The 25,262-nt window shown below is 46.6% G+C and overlaps 1 protein-coding gene across 1 annotated transcript in view; it reads right to left on the bottom strand.

Annotated features, from left to right (window-relative positions):
- The window catches only part of TIAM1 (TIAM Rac1 associated GEF 1), a 499,324-nt gene that overhangs the window by 234,277 nt on the left and 239,785 nt on the right, over positions 1-25,262 (bottom strand). The window contains exon 7 of the mRNA XM_086934005.1: positions 15,721-15,906. Within this exon, the coding sequence (XP_086790131.1) occupies positions 15,721-15,906 (186 nt within the window). The remainder of the gene's footprint in view (positions 1-15,720; positions 15,907-25,262) is intronic.

Here is a 25,262-nt window from a genome sequence, read left to right as displayed (position 1 = left end):
TTGAGGATCGGGCCTCCATGGCTGTAGGGGTAGGTCCGATGTCCCCGGGGGCTGTAGAAGCTGGGAGACAATGCATGCACCAGTAGGGGAGAAGTCCCCCTCCAATATTGGACCTGCGCGGGCTGGCGTGGCCTCCTTCCCTTTCAGGGACTCAGCAACTGCTGTTGGCATACTGAGCTGCGGGGGTCGCACACTGCACCAACACCTTGCCCCAGCTGCAAAGCAACTGCTGAGAGCACAGTGGGTTCCAGTTGGGGCAAGAGGGAACTGTGATTGCTTTCCTGCCCCCCTGCCCCCTCGTTGCTTGTGCTTGTTGCCCCCCGTCATGCTTCTGTGCCCTGCTTGTGATCCGGTTTTCGTGCCTCTGTGCCCTGCTTGTGATCCGGTTTTTGTGCCTCTGTGCCCCCTGCCTCCTCGTTGCTTGTGCTTGCTGCCCCCCTCGTTGCTTGTGCTTGCTCTCCTGCCCCTGCCCCTTGTTGCGCCTCTGTGCCCTGGTAGTGATCCGGTTTTTGTGCCTCTGTGCCCCCCTGCCCCCTTGTTGCTTGTTGTAGATTGTATTACAAAATAAAAAAATTGCTTTTGGTAACCTTGCACCTTACAAAGCAGTGTGTTTGTAAGTGCCATGCAGATGGACACATTATACAGTACCGATGAAACTGCTGCAGAAACATCAAACAGCAGTTATGTAGGGTGCATTCCTCTCCCTTCTGTCGTCCCCCATCCCTCCCCCACCCCCCAGTCAAAATAAACTTGGATGAACCAAGATATCCCACAATAATCAAGTTGTGCTCCTTAGGTCGAACATATTGCTTGGGATAGGGAAGCAGATTCCCTGAAGGGATGCTTATGAGCAATATGTGCATTTGTTCCACTTACCTCTGAATTACCGGGCGAGATGGGAATTAAATAAACCAAAGCATCCAGGAAGGATTGACAATCAAAGTCACCTCTGAGAAATCAGGTTGCGTAAAAAAAAATACCGTAACACCACTCAGTGCGGCTCATGTGCGCATCAAGAACAGCAGTTCAGAGGTCACCTTTCGATGCCGACTGGGAACTGTAAACAGCCCTGGCAATCTTGTCGCGGTCCCCTTGGGGAGGGGCAATGTGTGAAGCACTGCTCCTTTTGATATTTAATGATGGTCAGCTCCTACATGCTGAGAACTGTAGTCCTGCATTGCTTACAGTGGACTGCCTGCTACAGGTCAGTCAAGTGGTAGTGGTTGAAGTGGCGGTATTGGTAATAGTACTGGTTGTACTAGTTTTGGTGGTGGAAGTACTCGTGGCTGTGTGTCACTCGTGGTGTTACTTGTGGTTGTGGAACTACTACTGGAGGTGGTTCTGATGTGGGTATTGCCGAGGCAGTGGTCCCGGGGGTTTGACTGCTGGTAGTGGAGGTACTAGTGATGGTACTGGTACAGGCTCTTGTGGTCGGGTTGATACCGGAGCTCAAGGCCGGTTTTACAGTGGTGGTGCCCAGAGCGACAATTTTTGTTGCACCCCAAACTTCCTTCTATAGAGCACAGATTCCCTCACTACCACACTCCACCACTGCCCATCATCTCTCTGTAGCCCCTCTCTCCCATGCATTTAAATTTGTTTTAAAGCGCTACTCATACCGGTGTAGAGAGTCAGAGCACTTTACATAATACACACAGTATAAAGAGTAAATGAATCATAAAAGTCATATCAGTCCATAGGAAATATTACATAACACAATGAGGCTTACAAGGTGCAGGAGTCGCATATCACCGATACCAACAGTCAGAGTCTTTTAAGAGTGTTTCTTCTCGAAAAGCATAAATTCAGGATTTGAAAATTACCACAGTGGTTGGAGTTGTTTTTACTAATAAGAATGTATGTCTACTCAAAAGAACCCTTTTTAACAACGTTAGGATAATGAAAGAATGGGTTAAAAAACATAACGTTCTAACCTATACAATGCACTTTGTGTACAGCTCCTTAATGGCAGCTAATAGGTCACTGTGCTATAGTAAGGTTGTAACTTATGAATTACAAGCAACAAAAGCATCTCTGTGACAAAAGCAGTAACCCACTGAGCAAGCCACTTAATATAAAGTTCGGCGATACACGTTCTTTACAGCAGGCACATTAACCCTCTGTGCTACTTTATCATGAGTGGAAACTGCCACTAGACAAAAGATTCATCTCTAGCAGGATCACTAGTCACCAGAGTTACCTTGGCATTTTTATTGTTGCCTGAAAACTGCAGGACACACAGGGAACTCTTCAGCAGGTGCTTTTAAACCCCGTATGTTTTTTCTAAACCCTGCTCCCCGGAGGTCACTGGTGGTGGCCCAGATGGTGATAATGTTGGTCTTAGTACAAAGTGCGGTCTTAGCTTTGGGGGTGTACTGGTGGTTGTACTGGTACTTACGATCACATAAGGGCGATGACCGCTGTGCTGTGTGACAGTCCTGAAAACTTTAACCCTTTTGCTCAGGAGAAGTTGGGAAAAAGTCGAGCAATCGAGACTAACCACATGTGTACATTAGACCGGAAATGGGCTGAACCAATAAACAAGACACCCGTGTCCGCTTTCCTGTTGCACATGCACTCCGTTTTAAGCCTGGCTACAAACTGCTTTAGCTACTGCGAGACTTCATGTCATCAATTCTTTCATTTTCCCTGGCGACAAGCAAGACTGGGAGATTCCTTCTATTGTGAAATGCCTTTCCTTTACTAGTGGTCATTGTACATAGGCGGCCATTGTGCAGGTGCTTCGACAGTGCAAGAATTACTCCAAATGGTGCACTGAACATTATTCTACAGACAATGGTGAATAAGAAATGAGAGTGTAACGCAGAGCTATTTTAGGCACATGACACGACCAGGCCAGCCCACCAGGACACCTGTGATGTTATGAAGTGTGTGTGTGTGTGTGGGTGTTGCTGCCGCGGTGTTGTGCAGGAGCACCGGTACAGTAAAGCGCAATAATGCACAGCGCTTCTCACGGGAATCTGCGCAGGGTTCCACGGACTGAACACACCTGCTGGATAAACCCCCGGATTAATGGTACAAAGTGCAGCAAGAGATTTCATGAAAGCTGCCAGATTTAAATGAGCCCACCCACAAGTTGTTCTCTTCTGACTTGTGCGGAGGAGGGAGAAGCAGGCGGTTCGACGTGTACGGGGTTTAAATAAAACTGCTGCACCCACTCGGCCAAGCTGCGAATGAACGTTTGAAAGCGGTGCGGTGGCAAACCGAGCCGGCCTCCTGGCGCGCGGCCACCGTGCTTACGTCACCGTCCAGGAACAGAAACACGTGCAGAGCTCGAATGAGCGCCACAATGCTGCTGAGATCTGTGCACTGACTGATGCTGATATTCTGTGCATTGACGCTGCTGAGGTTCTGTGCACTGACTGATGCTGCTGAGATTCTGTGCCCTGACGCTGTGAGATTCTGTGCACTGACTGATGCTGCTGAGATTCTGTGCCCTGACGCTGCTGAGATTCTGTGCACTGACTGACGCTGCTGAGATTCTGTGCCCTGACGCTGCTGAGATTCTGTGCACTGACTGATGCTGCTGAGATTCTGTGCACTGACGCTGCTGAGATTCTGTGCATTGACGCTGCTGAGATTCTGTGCACTGACTGACGCTACTGAGATTCTGTGCCCTGACGCTGCTGGGATTCTGTGCATTGACGAGGCTGCGATTCTGTGCACTGACTGATGGTGCTAAGATTCTGTGCACTGACTGATGGTGCGGAGCTTCTGTGCACTGGCTGATGGCGCAGAGAATCTGTGCACTGGCTGATGGCGCGGAGATTCTGTGCATCAACAGCTGCTGCGGTACAGATTCTGTGCGCGAGCTGCTGCCACAGAAATTCTGTCCGGGCTGCTGCTGCCGAGATCCTGTGCACGGGCTGCTGCCGCAGAAATTCTGTGCCCTGGTTGCTGCCCCAGAAATTCTGTGCACTGCTTGCTGCCACAGAGATTTTGCGCACTGGTTGGTGCCACAGAGATTCTGTGCACTATTTGCTGCCACAGAAATTCTGTGCACTGGTTGCTGCTGCAGAGATTTTGTGCACTGACTGCTGCCACAGAGAATCTGTGCACTGACTGCTGCCTCAGAGAATATGTGCACTGACTGCTGCCACAGAGAATATGTGCACTGACTGCTGCCACAGAGAATATGTGCACTGACTGCTGCCACAGAGAATCTGTGCACAGACTGCTGCCACAGAGAATCTGTGCACAGACTGCTGCCACAGAGAATCTGTGCACAGACTGCTGCTGTAGAGAATCTGTGCACAGACTGCTGCTGTAGAGATTCTGTGCATCAACAGCTGCTGCGGTACACATTCTGTGCGCGAGCTGCTGCCACAGAAATTCTGTCCTGGCTGCTGCTGCCGAGATCCTGTGCACGGGCTGCTGCCGCAGAAATTCTGTGCCCTGGTTGCTGCCCCAGAAATTCTGTGCACTGCTTGCTGCCACAGAGATTTTGCGCACTGGTTGGTGCCACAGAGATTCTGTGCACTATTTGCTGCCACAGAAATTCTGTGCACTGGTTGCTGCTGCAGAGATTTTGTGCACTGACTGCTGCCGCAGAGATTTTGTGCACTGACTGCTGCCACAGAGAATCTGTGCACTGACTGCTGCCTCAGAGAATATGTGCACTGACTGCTGCCACAGAGAATATGTGCACTGACTGCTGCCACAGAAAATATGTGCACTGACTGCTGCCACAGAGAATATGTGCACTGACTGCTGCCACAGAGAATCTGTGCACAGACTGCTGCCACAGAGAATCTTTGCACAGACTGCTGCTGTAGAGAATCTGTGCACAGACTGCTGCTGCAGAGATTCTGTGCACTGACTGCTACAGCAGAGATTCTGTGCACTGACTGCTGCCGCAGGGATTCTGTGCACGGGCTGCTGCAGCCGTGATTCTGTGCACAGGCTGCTGCAGCAGAAATTCTGTGCACTGGTTGCTGCCACAGAGATTTTGTGCACTGGTTGCTGCCGCAGAGATTCTGTGCATGGACTGCTGCCGCAGAAATTCTGTGCATGGACTGCTGCCGCAGAGATTCTGTGCACGGACTGCTGCAGCAGATTCTGTGCACGGGCTGCTGCCGCAGACATTCTGTGCACGGGCTGCTGCCGCAGACATTCTGTGCACGGGCTGCTGCCGCAGACATTCTGTGCACGGGCTGCTGCCGCAGACATTCTGTGCACGGGCTGCTGCCGCAGACATTCTGTGCACGGGCTGCTGCCGCAGACATTCTGTGCACGGGCTGCTGCCGCAGACATTCTGTGCACGGGCTGCTGCCGCACACATTCTGTGCACTGGTTGCTGCCGCAGAATTCTGTGCACTGGTTGCTGCCGCAGAATTCTGTGCACTGGTTGCTGCCGCAGAATTCTGTGCACTGGTTGCTGCTGCAGAGATTCTGTGCACTGGTTGCTGCTACAGAGATTCTGTGCACTGGTTACTGCCGCAGAGATTTTGTGCACTTGTTGCTGCTGCAGAGATTCTGTGCACCCACTGCTGCTACATAGAATCTGTAAACTGAATGCTCCAGCAGAGAATCTGTGCAAGGACTGCTACTACAGAGAATCTGTGCACGGACTGCTGCCGCAGAGAATCTGTGCACTGACTGCTGCCGCAGACAATCTGTGCACTGACTGCTGCCGCAGACAATCTGTGCACTGACTGCTGCCGCAGACAATCTGTGCACTGACTGCTGCCACAGAGAATCTGTGCACGGACTGCTGCCACAGAGAATCCGTGCACAGACTGCTGCCGCAGAGAATCCGTGCACTGACTGCTGCCGCAGAGAATCCGTGCACTGACTGCTGCCGCAGAGAATCCGTGCACTGACTGCTGCCGCAGACAATCTGTGCACTGACTGCTGCCGCAGACAATCTGTGCACTGACTGCTGCCGCAGAGAATCTGTGCACTGACTGCTGCCGCAGAGAATCTGTGCACTGACTGCTGCCACAGAGAATCTGTGCACTGACTGCTGCTGCAGAGAATCTGTGCACTGACTGCTGCCACAGAGAATCTGTGCACTGACTGCTGCCACAGAGTATCTGTGCACTGACTTCTGTCGCAGAGTATCTGTGTACTGACTGCTGCCGCAGAGAATCCGTGCACAGACTGCTGCCGCAGAGAATTTATGCACAGATTGCTGCCTCAGAGAATCTGTGAACTGGCTGCTCCCGCAGAGATTCTGTGCAGCGACTGCTCCCTCAGAGAGTGTGCATGCACGGATGGCTTTCTCGTACTCAAATGCAAACATCACTCTCAGAGTACAAATGTGACCGATCTGCACCGCCAGATATGGTGGATACACTGATGGGTTCACTTTAGCGCTGCGGGAGAAGAAAGCAGATTGCACGTGGGAAGGAAAACTGGCAGTGCCCTGATCCTCAGAGCGGCACCTGCTCGCCCTGGCATTAAATGATTTAAAAGGCAGAAAAAAGAACAGTTTGAAACAAAGGGGGATGTTCGTGAATGTTGCACCCGGCGATTCCTCAAGATCTCGAGAACGTTTATAATTGGAAGCAGAGTACATCTTGTGCCCTCTTCCTCGTGGTGCAGCCCACCAGCTCCCAGGAATATGTAAGATAAATAACATGTACACTGCAAGACGAGTTAGAGACAGAAACAGCCGTGAATCTTATTATATAGGATTACATTAATTACATGATCTATGCATCTTTTGCTCTATTGCGGTTTGTAATGCAAAATAAAATGTATGTGTGGCAAGAAAGTAAGCCGCTTATCTTATAGGAGTTGAACTTTGGACAACCCAAGGCAGCAAGGCCACATTATTTGAATGTCCTGGGATCACGGGTGGCTTTGCTCCTGCTTGCTGGAGTCCTGGGACACTTCAGTTTTACAGAGAGGGCACAGACTCCTGCTCAGCCCCAGTGGTGCTCGTCCACATTTTAGACAGACGCAGCACCAGGGCTGGGATTGCACACAGCCCGAGGCACACACATTCAACACCTTTCTGAAGAGGATGACATCTGTGTGCCTATCTTGCACATAGTTACAACATGCGTTTCAAGGTTATTCCAAGATCAATGACCTAATAGGTTCCTGCAATTCTCAAAAGAAAGAATCAATAGTAACAGGTCTCAAAGTGACAGCACCAGGATTTTCAGGGTGCTGACATGAAATATCACTCAAGTGAGAATGGTGTCAGAAATCATATGTTCACTTGCTCATTCACTTATACATTCTTATCAGTGAGTTAGGCACCTGTTCCAGACATCTGTCTGTAACCTACATGTCACTCATGCCTTAACAGTTCATGTTCTGTGAGCAATTAACCCCTTGCATGCTCATGACGGAGTCACGGTGGGCGTGTGCTCAATCCCACCAACTATGTAAATTGCCCACACAGTGCGAAAATTCGTGGCACATGCAAGGGGTAAACGTTTTTGCAAATCTGCAATGCTGGATCTGTTCTGAGGAAATGGAAGATTGCTCTTATTGCCTTCTGTGAGAGAGGGAAGCTTGCTTTGCTATTACCAGGCTGTCCCAATTCTGTGAGAAACTAAAGCCTGCACTGCTGTTGACAGATTTGTCGTTGCTTGAGCTGAAGCTAGGGGCGGGATGCTTGAACTGTTTATGCCCAAGGTATAGGTGTTCTACCAACAAGGATGTTTCCACTGCTGTTTCCCCACTTCATAAAAAAAATGCCCTTGCAGGCCAGTCAGAAGCTTTTATCGGAACCAGAGCAAAACTAGTTGTGGGGCTCTGTCTGAACTGGGGAAACGTCTATGCGGCCTCTGCTGTTAAGCAGATAGCCCTGGTGCTACATGTGTGCAAGTGCTCTCATTGGAGGACATTCCCTCATTTGCTTGGGGGCGTGGCCCCATGCAAATGAGGGAATCTCTGTGCCTCTGCACCTTTGCCGTATTACCGATGTGGGCGCAGAGGCAAACATTCCTTTAGGAGGCACACTGAAAGGGGAGAGGATGTGGCGTAACAGACAGAGCTGCCAAGTTCGGAACTGGGAGACCAGGTTTGAGTCTCCGAGTCGGCTCAACATCCTGTGATTCTGGGCGTATCTCTTAATCTTTCTGTGCCTACCAAAAATGAATGTGTCTTGTGTAATGAACTGGTGCGCATGTAAAAAGCCCCAAAACCTTTGGGTTGAGTTTGTGCTATATAAAACTGCATTTCTTTTTTTTTTTAAAAAGGTGATGCGCTTTAAGTGCGCCTTCTAAAGGAAGCCCACTGTAGGGATGTGAAGGGGTCCCCCAGACATCCCCTTGCAGGAGGATGGAGTCACTCACTGCACCCACCCCCAAGGGCATCACTGATTTTTCCTATAAGTGCAGGTGAGTTGCCGTCTGCACAGAGAAACACAGTACAGCTTTTACACAGCTGCTCCATATTTCTCTTGAATGTGCTGCCCTAGAGCAGCTTGAGTCCCCACTAGCCCTCAAGAAAGCGCATTCAACATAATAGGGCACACTTTCCCCGCTTGCACCCGGCACACCTGAAAAAAGGTGCACCATGGCGGACAAAATGTGCCTTATCAGTGATAGGTTCCCTTGTGGGCATCACCTCACTATCACTGCCATTTTGAATGTTGCAGCAAGACAGGAGATGCTTTGGTGTTGGGAGTATAGTTTGCGATCTCAAGGCCTATGCAATCTCACTGCCTGCATCCAGTCAGTTTCGAGTATGGCTTGGCAGTATGTTGTATATTTATTGTGCTGTGATGCTCGGTAGAACACTTTTCCGACCACATAGGGACGGAAAAAGAAAACACACATTGTCAATGCTTGTTTTAAAGTATGATGCGATTCAACGAACCTTCACAACATGTGAGAGCAGAATTTACTTTTTGTTTCACACATGAAACAACCAGTATTTTAAATACAGTAGTCAACCTTGTAAAATGTTAAAAGGTAACTGACAAGTGGCGCCGTGACATGTATAACACCTTAGCCAATTTTACCATTTAAGCAACAGCAATTTGCATGCTGGGGTTTTGAATGGATAACAAAACTGTTAAAAGCAAAGCTGTAAGCCCCACAATGCAATATGCTGTTGGCTGGAAAAATAGATGGTGCTATCCAATGTTGTAGCACCAAAGCGCAGAGTTGTGAAATGCAAAATAAAATGTAGTTCCTGGCATTGTGTCTTTTTCGTTGCAGGCAGTCATGGTTAAATAATACAGTGGTGGGATGGCTAAAATAGCTTTTCAGATGCAAATGCAAGAATCTCTTGTTAGTGCTCTCTGATTAAGGAAACTCCTCCCTCCTGGTACGCCCTGATCTGTACAGCATCATTTGATACCACTGGCCATAAAACCCTCTCATGAAGCAAAGGTCAGAAATCACGTACATATTTTAATTTCAAAAGGCATCCCTGGAGCTAAAGCTGGTATAACGCCAGGAGAAGAGCAGTCATTAACTGCACCCACCACAGTGCAATAATGCAAGCAGGAAAAAACAATCTCCACCCACCACAGTGCAATAATGCAAGCAAGAAAAACCAATCTCTCCATAATTCTCGGAACAAGAATCACATTTCTCAATTCTTATGTACCAGTTGGTTTTTGTGCACATTTCAAGTGACATCCCAACCCTCACGGGAAATCAAATTTGAAACAGGTAGGATCTATTATTAGCGAATGATTATTTGTCTCACTTCTAGTGATCTACAGCTTATGAGCGATGCTAAGGACTTGTGTCGGCAGAAGGCCTGAGGGGACAGCCTTCAACATACACAACACCACACCAGGCCTGCACAGAACCGACCAGTCCTGCTCTAGCTGTCCCTGAACTGCACAGCGCTGCCTGCTGCATCTTATTACCTGGCCTGCTCTCTTATGTGCATTGTACGTTTCTTTTTGTGCAGTCACAGCTCCTTCTACACAAGCTGGGACATTATTTGTGGCGCAGGGAGTACATGGTCCCTTAACTACACCAGTATACTCTAAAGGCGGTTCACTTGGAAGCCATTACCACTACTTAAACTTTGCACTATTTAATGACAATTGATTTTGGTTTTAAAATGTGCAAAAATGTTTTCACCCAACAAATTACAGCAGAGTGTCGCACATTATCAAAATTAATAATCTAGAAAGGGGAAATATGTTAGGTATTAATAGAGTATGAATTGAATTATCTTTTTCCAAGCATCATTAATCTTCCCTTGGCTAGCATAAAACCAATATTTACACAAGACATGAATTGTACCTTGTACATTCCCCATGAGTGTTTTCTTGGCTATGGGGATGAGGACCATGGACATGCCATAGTGAAAAGAATTAAGAGCCCAAGAAAGTCAACAAAAAGATTCTTTAGAGGCTGCAGTTCAGAAGCAGCTCAAGAAACAGATCTCTATAAAGGGATTAATTCCCCCAGAGGAACCAACTTGCATCCCAGAAGGTCCACTTACTACTGCAAATTATGATGACAGAAAAAATAATTAGAACATTATGAACAGTGAGTTTGTACCATGGTAACTGGTGAGCAGAAGTGATATCACTACACCGGACACAGTAGCAGCCGGATTTTATTTAATCCTAATACGATATCAAATCAACATTAGACTCTATACGTATAGGGAGTGCATTTAGCCAGGTCTGTTCTATGTTTTTGTGGGTGAGATAGTAAGATTTTCTCTGTGGTTTTGTCATGCAATGCTGAGATGGTGCTGACTGACAGATGAATGTGTGTCTGTGGAGTGTGAAGTCAGAAAGTGAGGCTCAACTTTCAACAAGGGAAGGACAGAGGGCAGAAGGAGGGGAGCTCTTATTTTGAGAGCTTTTGCCACGGCCTCACTCAGGCTTACCATAACAGGGGCCGCAGGCGACCGATGACACATGCGGAGTAAGTTGAGCCAAATCCCTCCCTCAATGCAAGGCCACTGGTTGAGAGGTGCAGCCTGTGGTTAATAGTATCCAGATAAACCACCAAGGTCCATATATTAGTCGTATTGTTAGAAAGGAGCGCAAGTAGGACTGAAAGGATGAGCGAATGACTGATCAACACCAGGGCCAGTATCACAGATGGGGAGCACAGCACTGGTCCGATGTGTGATGCACGTTTAACACGGAACGCCGGGCGCAGACTAGGGCAGTATGCACAAATACAATGAATGCACTGCTCTCAACACCGCTGTGAAGTCGAGCCTGCCCTGGGACAAAGCAGTAGTAAAAGGTAGACAAGATGGTTGAAGCTGCCAGTCCATCTTTGACTCTGTAGGTGGCAACAAGCCTACATTTCAAAGGGGGATATCTGGGGGTCCACAACACCAGCTTCTTCTCCTTCCAAGAGGCACCTTTTGGGTGGGATCACTGATTGTGTGCCACCTCTTTCTGACGCACACAGTCAGTGCACCACAGAGCTCCTTTGCCTCTACACCCGCATTTATAATACGGCACCGAGGCAAAGTGCTTCCTTATTTGCATGGTGCTATGCACCCATGCAAATGGTTGAACGCCCCCATTGAGATAATGCTGGAGCCATATGTGCTCCGGTGCGGTCTTACAGAAGGGGTGGCACACGTCTGCGGCTCTTCTGTGATATCAAAATGCCCAGAGGTGAAAAAGGTGGGAGCACCAGGCTGTTGCAACCCCAGGGCACTTTAGATAACACAGCCCCTACAAGTCTGAGAGAATTTAGATATCTGCTGAACCCCAACAAAAAGGAAGCGTGGAAAAGTACTTATTATGTACTGTGGGGCAGCTTTTTCAAGGCAGAAGAGGATTTCTCCTTAGTTGTTTATTTTGTGTAAAAAACATTTGGGTGATCGTTCCCCATCAGGAGACCTATGTCACGATGCAGGGAAAGCCTCAGTGAATCTCTGTAGGTCTGTGCCCAAAACAGCTTGGTGGCCGTCTACCCAAAGGTTTTCAGATGCATCAATGAACATAATATGGAGGCCGCGATATCATGGTCCAAACCTAGACACCAAATGCAGATATCACGTGCATTCAACAAGTATTTTTTTGAAACATCTGCATGAGTGTTTAAACCCTGAGATCTTCATCTGTGACATTTGACCTACTTGCTATCAAAAGCTGAAGAATCATATCAAGGAAGCACAGAGAGCTTTGGGCCCATGTACATGAGGCGTGGTAAAAGAAAATTGAATGCCAGTGCCTGCTAGGGCCAAATATACTCTGATGTATCCACATGTGGTAGGCTGAGTCTAGGCTGAAGACGCATAGGCCGCTGGAGGACTGTTACTAGAAAGAAATATTCCAGATCTGTCTGGAGCCTGGGGAGGAATCTGCCAGAAGATTTATCCCTTAAGATGTCCCTTGCACTTGACAGAAAACTGTGGTCATCCAACCTGGGAAGTCAATGTAGGTAATGCTGCATTCAAGCTTTTAAAAATTGATAGACTACTAAAGTCTTGACGTTGAATTAAGGTGTGAAAGTTCATGCATAATCATTATGTCACTTTCTAGCTCTCACCTACCCAGCCGTTTGCTCTACCCTTCTCATACATTAGTAAAACTGGAAGGCATAATTATAACGGAGATCGTTTTCTAAATTAACAATCCTCTCCCATGATACAGGAACTGATCAAATAAAATTTAAACTAGAAAATTTGTAATTAGAAGCAACTGCACTTGTGGAAGCAAACTTTTTCAATTTCAAAAACAGTTTAAAATGAGTGTATTATTAGCTCTGGTGAAAGCCGCTTCGTGAGCGTGAGGAGGAGCAGGGCGTAGTCATGGCAGCAACAGGAGGGGGAGGCAAGAAGAAGCGAGTTTGGGAGGGCAGCAGGATCGAAACCATTGTCTTAAGGACAGTGGAATAGGAGAGGCTTTTTCTGCATTGTCCAAGGGGAAATACAGAGGTGTGAATAGCAGATTTAAAGACCTTGCATTGGGGTCAGCAGGGGGGACTGGGAGAGAAGAGACTGGGCAAAGGATCAGTGGTGTCACAGGTGAAAGATATAGCTGAGGACACCATCACCCTCATACCCTGCCCCTCGAATTACCACTCATACATGAGACAAGGTAAAACAATACCACACCATCTCGCAATCAGTATTGGTCATATCCATAAAGAATTAGCAACATTTAAGTTGTCTGACAAGCTAAGCAGTAATAGCCACATAGTGGTTTTTAGAAGGTGGCTTTGGTTGAGATGATTGCATGTCAACCAAAGTACTTTGATTTGGTTGAGATTGTCAGGCTTTGGTTCATGTCCATTTCTTTTCTGGTGTGTGTACGGTGTATTTGCTCTGGTTGAGTTGCTAGCAATAGATGGGTAGTTTTGGAGAATCATATTTTTAATTATGTGTATTTGTGTTTTTTCAGAGTTTTGGTGTATATGTTGAGGAGTGTGTTGGCATATTGTTGGCTGGGGGTTTCTGAGAGCTTCATGAGGTCTTCTCAAGATCATAGATGGGTAGTATTTGAAGGTGAGATATGCTCAACCACGTCATGTCACTGCTCACTTCCACAATGTGTAAAACGACCTGTGAGGAAAGGTCTACAAGAGAAGTTTAGGGTCTTTGGGCTTGGCAAAAAGAACAAAAGCAGGAGGTGATTTGCTGGTATCACAGTGCAGCTCCCATGACCAACCTGCCGAATTATCTGGGGCATTTAATTTCAGTATAACCTCACCAGAGTGATGTTAAATCCCAGTTGGGGTAGGCATGCAAATTGTCTTCCCACTCCCTAAACACCCCCCATCCTCTGCCTGCTCCCAGCCATTCCCGTCAGAATAGAGAAACCCAGTACAAAAGGTTAGATCAGCAGGCCTCTGCTTAGATGATACAGGGTTTTTCAGTATTGGTGACACACTGTGTGATGAGGCATCAAGGACATCCAAGGTGTAAGCAATAATGGGACACAAACACATGGAGAAATGCACCATTTCTACAGATATATTCTCCAAGGGTCATCCCTCTGGTGATCTGAGTAAATGCAAAGCAGCAGCTCTCTTAGGAGCTTCACATCAGCTGCATTAGCAGCAGCATATAAAGAACATTTTACAGGAGAATCATCACATAACTTCTTCTCTTCAGGAACAAGTGTTCACCAGAAAAACCAGTGGCAGAATAAGTGAGGCTTCATAACATCATGGGGGTTCATTCACCACAACTGATGTCTCTAGGACCCCTACACCACCACACCTCCTCTATTGAAGAAACATTTACTGAGGTCACTAGACTCTATACTCCATAAACTAATCAGGTCCCAGCAGCCAGTCTTCCTGCTCTGCCTATGCAGAACTCCACAAGAAATTGAACAGTTTCTTTATCTGCCATGAAGACAGGGACTTTTTGTGATCACTCCTGCAGAAGAGGGTGCGCTGGTCGCTGTGGACTGGAGGTGAAGCGCTATTATAGAACACGGCTCCCTCTCCAGTACACTAGAAAGATTAACCAACCTCTCTTAGGATGCTTTATCAGGGGGAAATGAAAGCAGAGCCCAAAGTGAGGGCCAGCATACCAAAAGGGGTGTGGTGGCAGTCCTATCTCCCAAAGCAATGCAGACCATCCATGCCAAAGGCAATGCAGTCACCTTATTGGCCTAGAAGGGTCCCCTACAGGGACAACACTTAAAGACATAAAACATTAATGCATTCAGAGAGAAATCATCAGTCCACATGCCCACCTCCAAATGCGTCACTGTATCGCATTATCTTTGAGTCAGAGGGTTGAGAGCTGGAAGGGGCCAGGGAGAAGAATGTTACCTGCATGATGTGGGGGGTAAGTGAGAGTGTGGGATCTAGAACAGGTGCCTCTATCTGCATGGTGAGTGGTGACAGCAGGGGTCAGTTTCTGGGGAAAGCTGAAGAAAAGTGCAAAGACTGCCTCAAGGAAGTGTTTACAGACCATGCTGCGTGGGCTGTGCTGCTTGCACAAGGCGGGACTTGGGTGGGATCCAAAGATGTGCAGTGCAGATCCAGGATAAGCCCAAGCACCTACTCCATAAACGACACAGAAACCTGAAGCTGCAGAAACCGTGCAGGCAGCATGACCTCCCACTGTCTCGCATTCAAGCCCACCCATGGGCGCACTACGACAAACCTCCATCCCTGAACGTAAGCAGCAGCAGGTTCCAAGCTCATTTTTTCAAGCAGACACATCATGCAAGCAAATTAAAGCTTCTCCCTGTCATTCCAACACCCCACCAACACCTCAGCTCATCGACTTTGCATAGCTGACAATTATACAAATGCAACATTGAGCATGTAGATATTGCTGCACTAATAAACAAGAATGCATTTAAACACAAATATTACAATAATGCCACTTTACAGAACATCACGAGTCTCAAAAGGGCAGGAAGGACTCCCAAACTCTCTGCAGCCAAAGTGCAGTTACTTTTAGCATAAACAACTGCCCACTGGCGCAGGGTTTGAAGACTCCAGTTTAAACATCTAGCAGATGGAGGGCGCTCATATGAATAGACATGAAGGCAGCAGAGGCCGAGACACGGATAAGAGCTTGATACGCTCCAAGTCATCCGAGCGGATCACAGGACACAGTAGAAGTTTCAGAGCTTGAACACCACAGGGGATTTCCTGCTCGTGATCACTGAACTTGGATGGAATTAATCACAAAGTGCAGTAGAAGTTCAACATTTCCAGTTCCACATTTGGCTGGTTCTTTTTTACAGGATTAATCATCCCCACTGCAGATGCGACTCCTTCAACGCGATTTGAATTTCTAAGGTTAATGTGTGCAAGATTGTCAGCGGATAAAAAAAGGAACATTTCCCCAGGACAATTATAGAAAATGTTGACTCACCAGTGCGTGAAAAGAAGACACTGAAAAGATTCCAAGACGCCCCATGGCTACTTTTGTTGGTCGACTGGCAAATGCAAGAAGCCTTTTAGGATTGGGCAGCTCCCCTCCTTGAAGGCTCGCTAAGTAACAGCGATAGCGAAACAGATCCATTTGGAATTGTTCAAGATTTTGTTCCCAAACAAATATCTACGTACAACAAAGGGTAGAAAAGTTGTAAAATCAGAATGAGAAAAATCTTTCAAGAATAAAAATAAAAATAAAACTTTTTGCAAATTAAAAATATATGAATGCAGTTTATTTACCTTTTGTTAGGAAGTTAGTATGCATATTATGGCACTGAGGTTGTTTCAGAATCTACAAACAACAAAAGGTACCAGAGGGTCTCAAAACAAGCACCGCCCAGAGGTGTACTTAAGTTGCCCAATCACCCACAGCTCAGAATTGATTCGGCACAGGAGGCTCTCAAAGGATGAGGAAAATACCCATCAGTCACCATTCGGATCCGCCCTTCATCATTTGGGATTTTATCCGAACCACCCGTCTGAGATAATCAGTGCCACAATCAAAGGTTGACCCGGTGGTAAGGAGGTCCCTTTTGTGGCGTTTTCGGTTACAGTGTGGTCTACCACTCGATGTTAATGAGTGGAAAAAGACATGGGACTGGGGTGTGCAGTGCAAGAAAAAGTGAGTGAAAAAAGAAGAAACCAAGACAAAAGAGTGTGTTAAAATTGGTTTAGAAAAGCACAGAATGTTATTTATTCTGTGGGTGCTTTAAATACCAAGGTTAAAAGTATATGTGGCCTTAAGCAGTCTGGTTATGTAGACTGCCTGAGGTGAGGTTGGTCGACATGTTTCTGCAATATATGGACTGTTGCGTCCTTGCTTTCATCAGGACCAGGACTATAAAGTTTAGGGCTCCTGCACAACGTGGATGACCTCTTCGCTGCACAACACAAGGTTTTCTACAACTTGCCCCAACCACATCATCTAGCACTCAAATCTCTTACTGAGAATAAGGACCTAACAATAAAACCAGCCGACAAGGGCGGGTCGATTGTCATACTCGATACTGAAACCTATCGAAATGAGTGTCTCAGACAACTGAACATGAGGAATGCCTACTCTCCTTTGAGCCATGATCCTACTGAAGAGTTGAAACGGAACATCAAAATACTGGTGGAAGAAGCGTCCTCGGAGGGATGGATAACACCAGCGGAGGCCTTGTACTTATGCACAGAACACCCGAGGATGCCATACTTCTACACCTTACCAAAGGTTCATAAAGAGCAATGACCGCCCCCAGGACGCCCCATAATCTCAGGGATAGGATCGGCCCTGGAACCCCTCTCCACTTTTGTGGATCATTTTTTAAGACCGATGGTGCAGGAAATGCCCACCTATCTTAAAGATACAACGGATTTGTTAAGATTAATACCTGATATCGAATTCAATATGGATACCGACCTCTTAGTCTCTTTTGACGTGGAGGCACTCTACACCTCCATCCCTCAGGATGAGACATTGGACGTTGTGCACCAACTACTGGATTCCAGGGAAATGAACAGCATCACTCCTGTCCAGTTCATAATGGCCTGCGCCACATTGGCCATGAAACAAAAAAATGTTCAATTCGAAGAGCAGGTCTATTTACAAACATCTGGAACCAGCATGGGGAGCGTTTATGCTCCCAGCTTAGCAAATTTATACGTGCATTCATTTGAACAAGATCACGTATTGAATGACCACAATCCCTTCATTGATAACCTTAGGACCTGGAAAAGGTATATCGATGACATTTTTGTTGTGTGGAGAGGGTCGAGCAAAAGTTGCATGGAATTCTTGGGTTGGCTAAACAGCAGAAATAACCATCTGAAGTTCACCATTGAAGTAGGTCTACATGAACTGGCTTTTTTGGACTTGTTAATTATTGCGAGACCAGAGGGCCTGCAAACTGAGCTCTATAGGAAGCCCACTGCAAGGAACTCTTTGCTACTTTTCGACAGCAACCATCCGAAAGCCCTGAAGGAGAGCCTCCCTTTCAGTCAGTTCTTACGGGTTCAGAGGAACTGTTCAACAAAGGCGGCATTCAAGAAACATTCCAATATGTTGAGCACGCAGCTGGTTGCCCGCAAATACCCCCCTAGACTAGTCCAACGGTCCATGAAAAGGGCAATGAACAATAATCGAGAAGCTCTGTTGGAACCAAGGCCTCCTAAGGCTACTCTGGATCGCCTTACCTTTGTCCATACCTTTGGGAATCTTTCCAACAGTATCCAAAGTATGGTCAGGAAGCATTGGCCAATATTGAACTCGGGACGTTTAACCCTTCCTCGCCCCTTGGTCTCATTTAAGAGGGGTCCAAATCTAAGAGACAGACTGGTGCACACTAGACCACGCGAAGACCAACCAAGAGCCATAGGTTCACTGTGGAACCTCCCTCCGGTCCAGGGACATCACCCCTGTGGCAATTGTCAGGTGTGTGCACAGACAACAAAATCAGTGGAAATTGATATTGGCACTTCGAGACCATGGAAGCAGATAAAATTTACTAACTGCAACAGTGATCATTTGATCTATCTGATTACCTGCCCTTGTGGTTATAAGTATGTGGGCATGACCACACGGAAGGTCCGAATAAGGATATCAGAACACAAAAGTACCATCCGCTGTGCCAGACAGGCCACGAAACTAACCACTCACTTCCTGGAAGCTAAACATCTGGCCACTGAATTTCATTGGACTGTCTTAGAACAACCATTTATCCCAACGCATACAGCAGATGTGGCAAAGTACCTAATGAAAAAGAACAAAGATGGGTACTAAAACTTAAGATACATAAAGAGGGTTTAAATGATGATATCCCGTGGTCCATGCTGTAGTCTGTTGTCCGATATCAATAGGTCATCAAAACTGAGTTCTTTTTAGATTTGTAATCAACTGCCCCCTGTAAACCAAAATCGGCAGGAGGATACTAACATCTCTCTATTTTCATGTACAAGCACATTGGCCTTATACAGTATACCCGATATGGTTAGTTTCAGCCAGACTCTTATGAGAATGTTTACACTGTCCATTTCAGTGTATGAATATACTGTGCAATGAACTCTCACTCAGTACGTAAATCTGGTGCTTTTCATCATAACATTCGACTTAAGGTTACAGTAGATAAACTTGATGAAACGCAGGGTCAGTCATAGACATACCTTTATGAAGATGTTTACACCTGTCCTTCTACACTGTTTACACTATTGTGTGAGCGCACTGTGCAAGAATCCTTACCTCTATAGGGCAGTCTGCTGAGTACACAAATATGGTGTTTTTCACCATAATATTTAACATGTGGCTACAATAGGTAAACGTAATGAACGCTGGCCTTTAATTTCCCTAGCATTTGACCTCACTTCTGATGCGCTCGTAACTGTTTATGTTTACTTTTACTACCCACGTGGTTTCTTTGACAACAAGCCCGATAATCGACCAATAACACTCGAGGTCTTCGTCTGGCTAGCCAATCGGTGAGCTTGTTATAATGTAGACACGAACAGAACCAATGATAACGCGCGTTCATGCGCTCCACGTGATTACACGACCAATGGCAGCGCGTTTAAAGACAGCCTCGCGCCTGCCGTCCGGTACCTCCCCAGTCGGCTAGGACGCCGGCCTTGGAGTACCGACGGAAAGGTAAGACTAGCTCCTTCCTTCTTGGTCTCACGCTATGCTGCTCCATTCCTGAACGAGTCCATTTTACGCGGCGGAGTCCTTTCTCCGTCGCCCTAGGGAACGGCAGCACTAGTTATAGATGCAAGTTCCGTTTACATCCGGCTACTGGTAATAGAGGGTGTTCTGTATTTCTTTGTGCACATTATGATTTACATGTGTTTCACATGTTTTTTAGAGCGGTGCTTCATCTTCCCCTGAGCCGCTGCCAGGTGGGGTGAGGCCAGTCTACCTTACAGATCAAGGTAAGAACTGGATGACATTTGGCTAATTAAGTCTCTTTCCAAATGGATAATAATTGGCTCTGTAAATAATAAGAGTGAATAGATCAACTTCTCGTATGTGATTGTAATATTGATCCATAGACTACAGAACTGCAAATGACCCTACGATAAACTCTGATAGACCACTCCCTCCTGAGAACTCCCTCTCTGTATTTCTCCCTATTCAGATTGAGGAATTATTGGCACTCACGTCCCAGATAAAGAGTGGCTCCCCCACAGACACTATTCCTGCACGTATTATGCCCACTCTAGCTAAAGATCTAGGACCTACCATCCAGAGACTAATAAATCTCTCACTAAGCACGGGGCAAGTCCCACTTGGATGGAAAAAGGCATTGGTCAAACCACTCAGGAAAAATACCACCATTCCCTGGAATGAGCTTAGCAATCTCAGACCAATATCCTTACTCCCCTTCCTGGGCAAAATCACAGAAAAACACGTGAACAAACACCTGTCGAGATACATTGAATCTGCAGGAGTACTGGACCGATCACAATCCGGCTTCAGGCCCAAACATAGTACGGAGACCGCCCTAATGTCAGTCGCAGACGATCTGCATATGTACCAGGACAGGGGCTTTTCCGTTATCCTGGTACTACTAGATCTGTCTGCGGCGTTTGACACAGTATCTCGCTCCATCCTCATGGCCAGGCTAGAGAACATCGGCCTGAAAAATGAAGCCCTTGAATGGTTAAGAAGTTTTCTAACCAAACGGACCCAACAAGTAACCATGGGCAGTTTTCGGTCAGAGGAAGTTGAGATCTCCAAGGGGGTGCCACAGGCACCCCTGGCTAACATCTTGAGAGCATATGGATTTGTTCCAATATCCTATGCGGATGATACTCCACTCCTCTTTCCCTTCAAAACCTTGACTCCCGAGGTTAGGAACTCCTTCTCCCTGGGAATGAAAGCAGTGGCACACTGGATGTCCTCCAACTTTTTACAATGCAATGTTGGAAAGACGGAAGTCATGTTGTTTGGGGGGGCAAGACGACTCTGGACTCCGGACTGGTGGCCACAAGACCTTGGCCCAGTACCGGAGCCGAAACCAACTGTTAAGAATCTGGGGGTCCGGCTGGACCAGGAACTTTCCCTCAAGCAACATGCCAACCAGGTGGTGGGATCCTGCTTCCGCATAATCGGCATGCTACGTAAAATCTTCCCCCTCCTGCCAGATGCCAGCAGAAGGACACTGGTATAAGCTCTAGTCATGAGTCGTCTAGACTATTGTAACGGCCTGCTGCTATCTGCCAATGAGGGAGTCATGACAAGACTGCGGGTAGTCCAGAACACAGCTGCCCGTCTGGTCCTGAATGCGCCCCTACTGGAAAAACTCCATTGGCTACCTGTCAGACAGAGGGCTAAATTTAAGGTATGCTGTACCATACATAAAAGTCTTAATGGTATGGGTCCTGCATATCTGGCTACCAAATTTGTCCCCTACAAACCCTCCCGCTCACTTCGTTCGAGCGAACAGGGCCTTCTAGAAGTACCCAGAGCAAAGAAGGCAAGACAGGGCAGCAAAGCCCTCTCAATAGCAGGCCCGTCCCTCTGGAACAGTCTTCCCAACACCCTGAGGCTATGTACTGAATACCTTCCTTTCAGGAAAATGCTAAAGACACTCCTTTTCAGTTTCTAGACAGCTAACGTTCTCCTGAACGCAATGTGGCAGATGTCAAAAGCGCGGAGATACTCCTATGGGAGTCGATGCCAGCACTATACAAACCTGTAAAATAAAATAAATAAATAAAATGGACTTATTTCATAGCCCATGGGATACTGATAGTTTAAACCCGATACCCACACCTCTTTTCTCTCCACAGTGATCGACACAGACTGTAAGGGCATTTGGATTATTCAGGTGACCGTGTGCACTTGTCTTATACTTCCTTTTGTCACCTTTTCACCTTATTATTATTTTCTCACGTTGTGCAGTAGCCCTAAACTTTATAGTCCTGGTCCTGATGAAAGCAAGGATGCAACAGTCCATATATTGCAAAAACATGTCGACCAACCTCACCTCAGGCAGTCTACATAACCAGACTGCTTAAGGCCACATATACTTTTAACCTTGGTATTTAAAGCACACACAGAATAAATAACATTCTGTGCTTTTCTAAACCAATTTTAACACACTCTTTTGTCTTGGTTTCTTCTTTTTTCACTCACTTTTTCTTGCACTGCACACCCCAGTCCCATGTCTTTTTCCACTCATTAACATCGAGTGGTAGACCACACTGTAACCGAAAACGCCACCAAAGGGACCTCCTTACCACCGGGTCAACCTTTGATTGTGGCACTGATTATCTCAGACGGGTGGTTCGGATAAAATCCCAAATGATGAAGGGCGGATGCGAATGGTGACTGATGGGTATTTTCCTCATCCTTTGAGAGCCTCCTGTGCCGAATCAATTCTGAGCTGTGGGTGATTGGGCAACTTAAGTACACCTCTGGGCGGTGCTTGTTTTGAGACCCTCTGGTACCTTTTGTTGTTTGTAGGTTCTTTGGGGATCGTATCCAGAGCCAGGTCTATAAATCCCCCCGAGGTCCTCCCCCACCGTAGTGTTTTTTGTTGTTTCAGAATCTTCAATGTAGTTACAACAGTGATATTGAAACTTAGCTAACTCAGAGATCTTTCTACCACTATCCTTCCTCCACCCCCACCCCTTCATCATTTTAATCTCATGGTCTGGCTCACAACCACAGCATTTCCTTCCCCCATCAGCTTAAACATCATGGAAGATATCTGAACCTATACCTCCATGGAGAACTTGTAAGCTTACCAGTGTGCAAAACAAAGAGAGACAACGAGAATAAAAAAAGATGCGAGGAAGGGAAAGATAGAGATATCAAAACAAAGATGGTTGAACAGAATGCAAAAATGAAAGCATCTGAATGCAAAAAAGTGTGTCCATATGCTTGTATGTGGTACGTAACTACATGCACACAGTCGTCACCACGGCTAGAGTGTTCATATGTTGCAGCCTTGGTATACACTGAAGTATTGATTGCAGAAATCAATATTTCAATACTATATCGGAATTCTAAGGTTGAATGGCTCACATACAACTGGCTCACATACCTAGGATCAAAAAGGCCCGCACAGGGGGTCGCCTCTTTTCCTATAACGCCCCCAAGCTGTGAAACTCGCTGCCCCTGACTATGCGTGCCGAATCCAACCTTCTCGTTTTCCGTAAGCTCTTGAAAACTTGGCTTTTCCCATAACTCCCCACTTCCCCTCTACTACCTCTTTCACCAGCGCTGGGACGCTCACAGGCAGCCATGCGCTTTATAAATCCTGCTTTCATTCATTTCGAATGCACATTCTTGAGGTGGTCTGTTTTCCCTATAAAGGCCAGTACTGGCGGTGGTAGGTGGTTTGATTCTTCTGGTGTTACTATTACACTCTACCTCAGTTCCCCTCTTCTAAAAGAGGAGTATTAGTTAAGCGAGTGATTAAAAAAAAACCAACCCCTCAGTGAGTTCCTTGCACAGAAAACCTCTAAGCAATACTTTCAACCCTCATGTGGGTACACGTCTCTCTGGCCCCGCTTGCCATGTGTGGCCAAAGGGGGCGTCCTTGAGCCCAAAGAGTAAACAAGATACTAGACACAGTGAAAAATATCTATGAAAATGGGAAAGAAAGTGAGCTCTCCAGGAGTCGACATACTCTGAGCAAATATGTTCTCTTGCACAGTACAATGGCCCATATGGTCAAAGATTCTTGTGCTTTCTCTTATGTATGCTTTTAGGAGGGGTGGGGGTGCTCTTCAGAAGGAAGCAGTCAGTCAGACCTGCTCACCCTTTAAGACACTGCATACCCTGAACGTATTAAGTCCTACTGAAGGTCACATAGGCCTGCCTACTAAAATGTCCATTCAAAGGGGACATGGAATGACACAAAAGCCAGACACAAATAACCTCCCAACTTTCCATGCATACACTGCAAACTATTTAGGTTTGCCTTTATAGTGTACGTGGCACAACGATGATAAAGGTATTACGAGGACTACATAGGTGCGAGTTCAAAGATGTTTTGTAGCAGCACTATAAATCTCAAATCGGTTTTGTTGACATCTGATGATTCTTAGCACAGTTGACTACTCTGTGGCCTCAATGTGCTTTATAATCTATGCAACATTCTTGAAGATTGGCCTAGCCATCTGTGTGCTGAACAATACTTTGAAATAAACTCATAAAATAACACCACAAGACAAGTGTGCAATCTAGAGGTAAGCACAAACCACTCCCCTGGCATCTATTTCTTTCACTAGAGAGCGAGAGAATGTATCCGTCATTGGCCTCAAGCCAATTCTTGCAACTATCATGCTAGTTTGAGGAAAGTTGTACTTATAATTCCCTCTCCTTGAGGGTTGCAATGCAGTCACTACCGTGCAAGAGGCAATTCTTCCTAAAGCGCTCTAGAAACATTGTGCTATGGTACTTAGCCTAGGCGTGGAGCATTGTGTCCTGCGGCCCTATGAATTGATCAAGGGGAAAAAAACGTTTCTGTCCCAAGCCCTCGGATCATGCAATGAAAAGGAGCATTGAACAATTACAAGCTCAAATTGGGAAAGGGGTGCAAAGAGAATAGCAAACTAAGGCCAGAGGTACTGGTGTACAAATTCAATCTGATGCATCAAGTAGAACACTTTATATCTTGGCATGAGTAGGATAGTGTCCTTAGATTCAGAATCTTTACTGGCCAGTTCCGAAAACACTGGGTCTCCGTTAGAGGAATATTGTTTTAGCTTGTTTAACAAAGGGCGTTTCTCTAGAGTATGGATAAGAAGTTTGCTTTTACATCATATGTAATATATGTACTGCAACACCTATGTAACTGTCAGACAAGGTAGGAAATATATTCATGTAACAGTGAGCCAAGAAAAGAAATTAGGGAATAGAAAGAAAGGAGGTATTACGAACATATTGCAAACCACATACTACGGAGGCCATCAGGCCCTGACACTATAGTAAACTGTTCACAACAAATGTGGTGAAACACATCATTAAAACTGCAATGCTTTTTAGCTGCACTTCAGGCTGTTCCCTTAGTTTTTATGATATGGATGACATATACCTGTGCTGTTCTCTTTCAATATGTTTAAACAAGTTGAGAAAACAAACTTCCTTAGGTAACTCTCATAGTCCGTTCCTTTAACCCTTTGGACGCTGATGACGGAACCGCTCCGCCATCAGCTGCGGGTGCGCTGTGCTGATGACGGAGCGGTTCCGTCATGGCCCGCTCGGCGCGCCTGCGCGGCGCGAATTCCGCGCCTGCGCTGGACGTTCCATTGAGCGGGGCGGGCCATGACGGAACCGCTCCGTCATGAGCACAGCTCAACCGAGGCTGGTGACGGAGCGGTTCCGTCACCAGCATGCGGCCACCGCGCGGCCGCCCAGCCCCCTTAGCACTGCGGCGGAATAGCCGCCGCAGTGAAGGGGTTAATTAAACAAATTTACTAATCTTGGCCATGAGCCAGATGGACATTAAAGACATCCGAACAGGTTGATTTGACATGATAAAAAGTACCCTTTTC

The sequence above is a fragment of the Lissotriton vulgaris genome, chromosome 8, assembly GCF_964263255.1.
Source record: "Lissotriton vulgaris chromosome 8, aLisVul1.2, whole genome shotgun sequence".
Taxonomy (NCBI): Eukaryota; Metazoa; Chordata; class Amphibia; order Caudata; family Salamandridae; genus Lissotriton; species Lissotriton vulgaris.
Note: the sequence above shows the minus strand (reverse complement) of the source record. Positions and strands in the feature narration are given on the sequence as shown.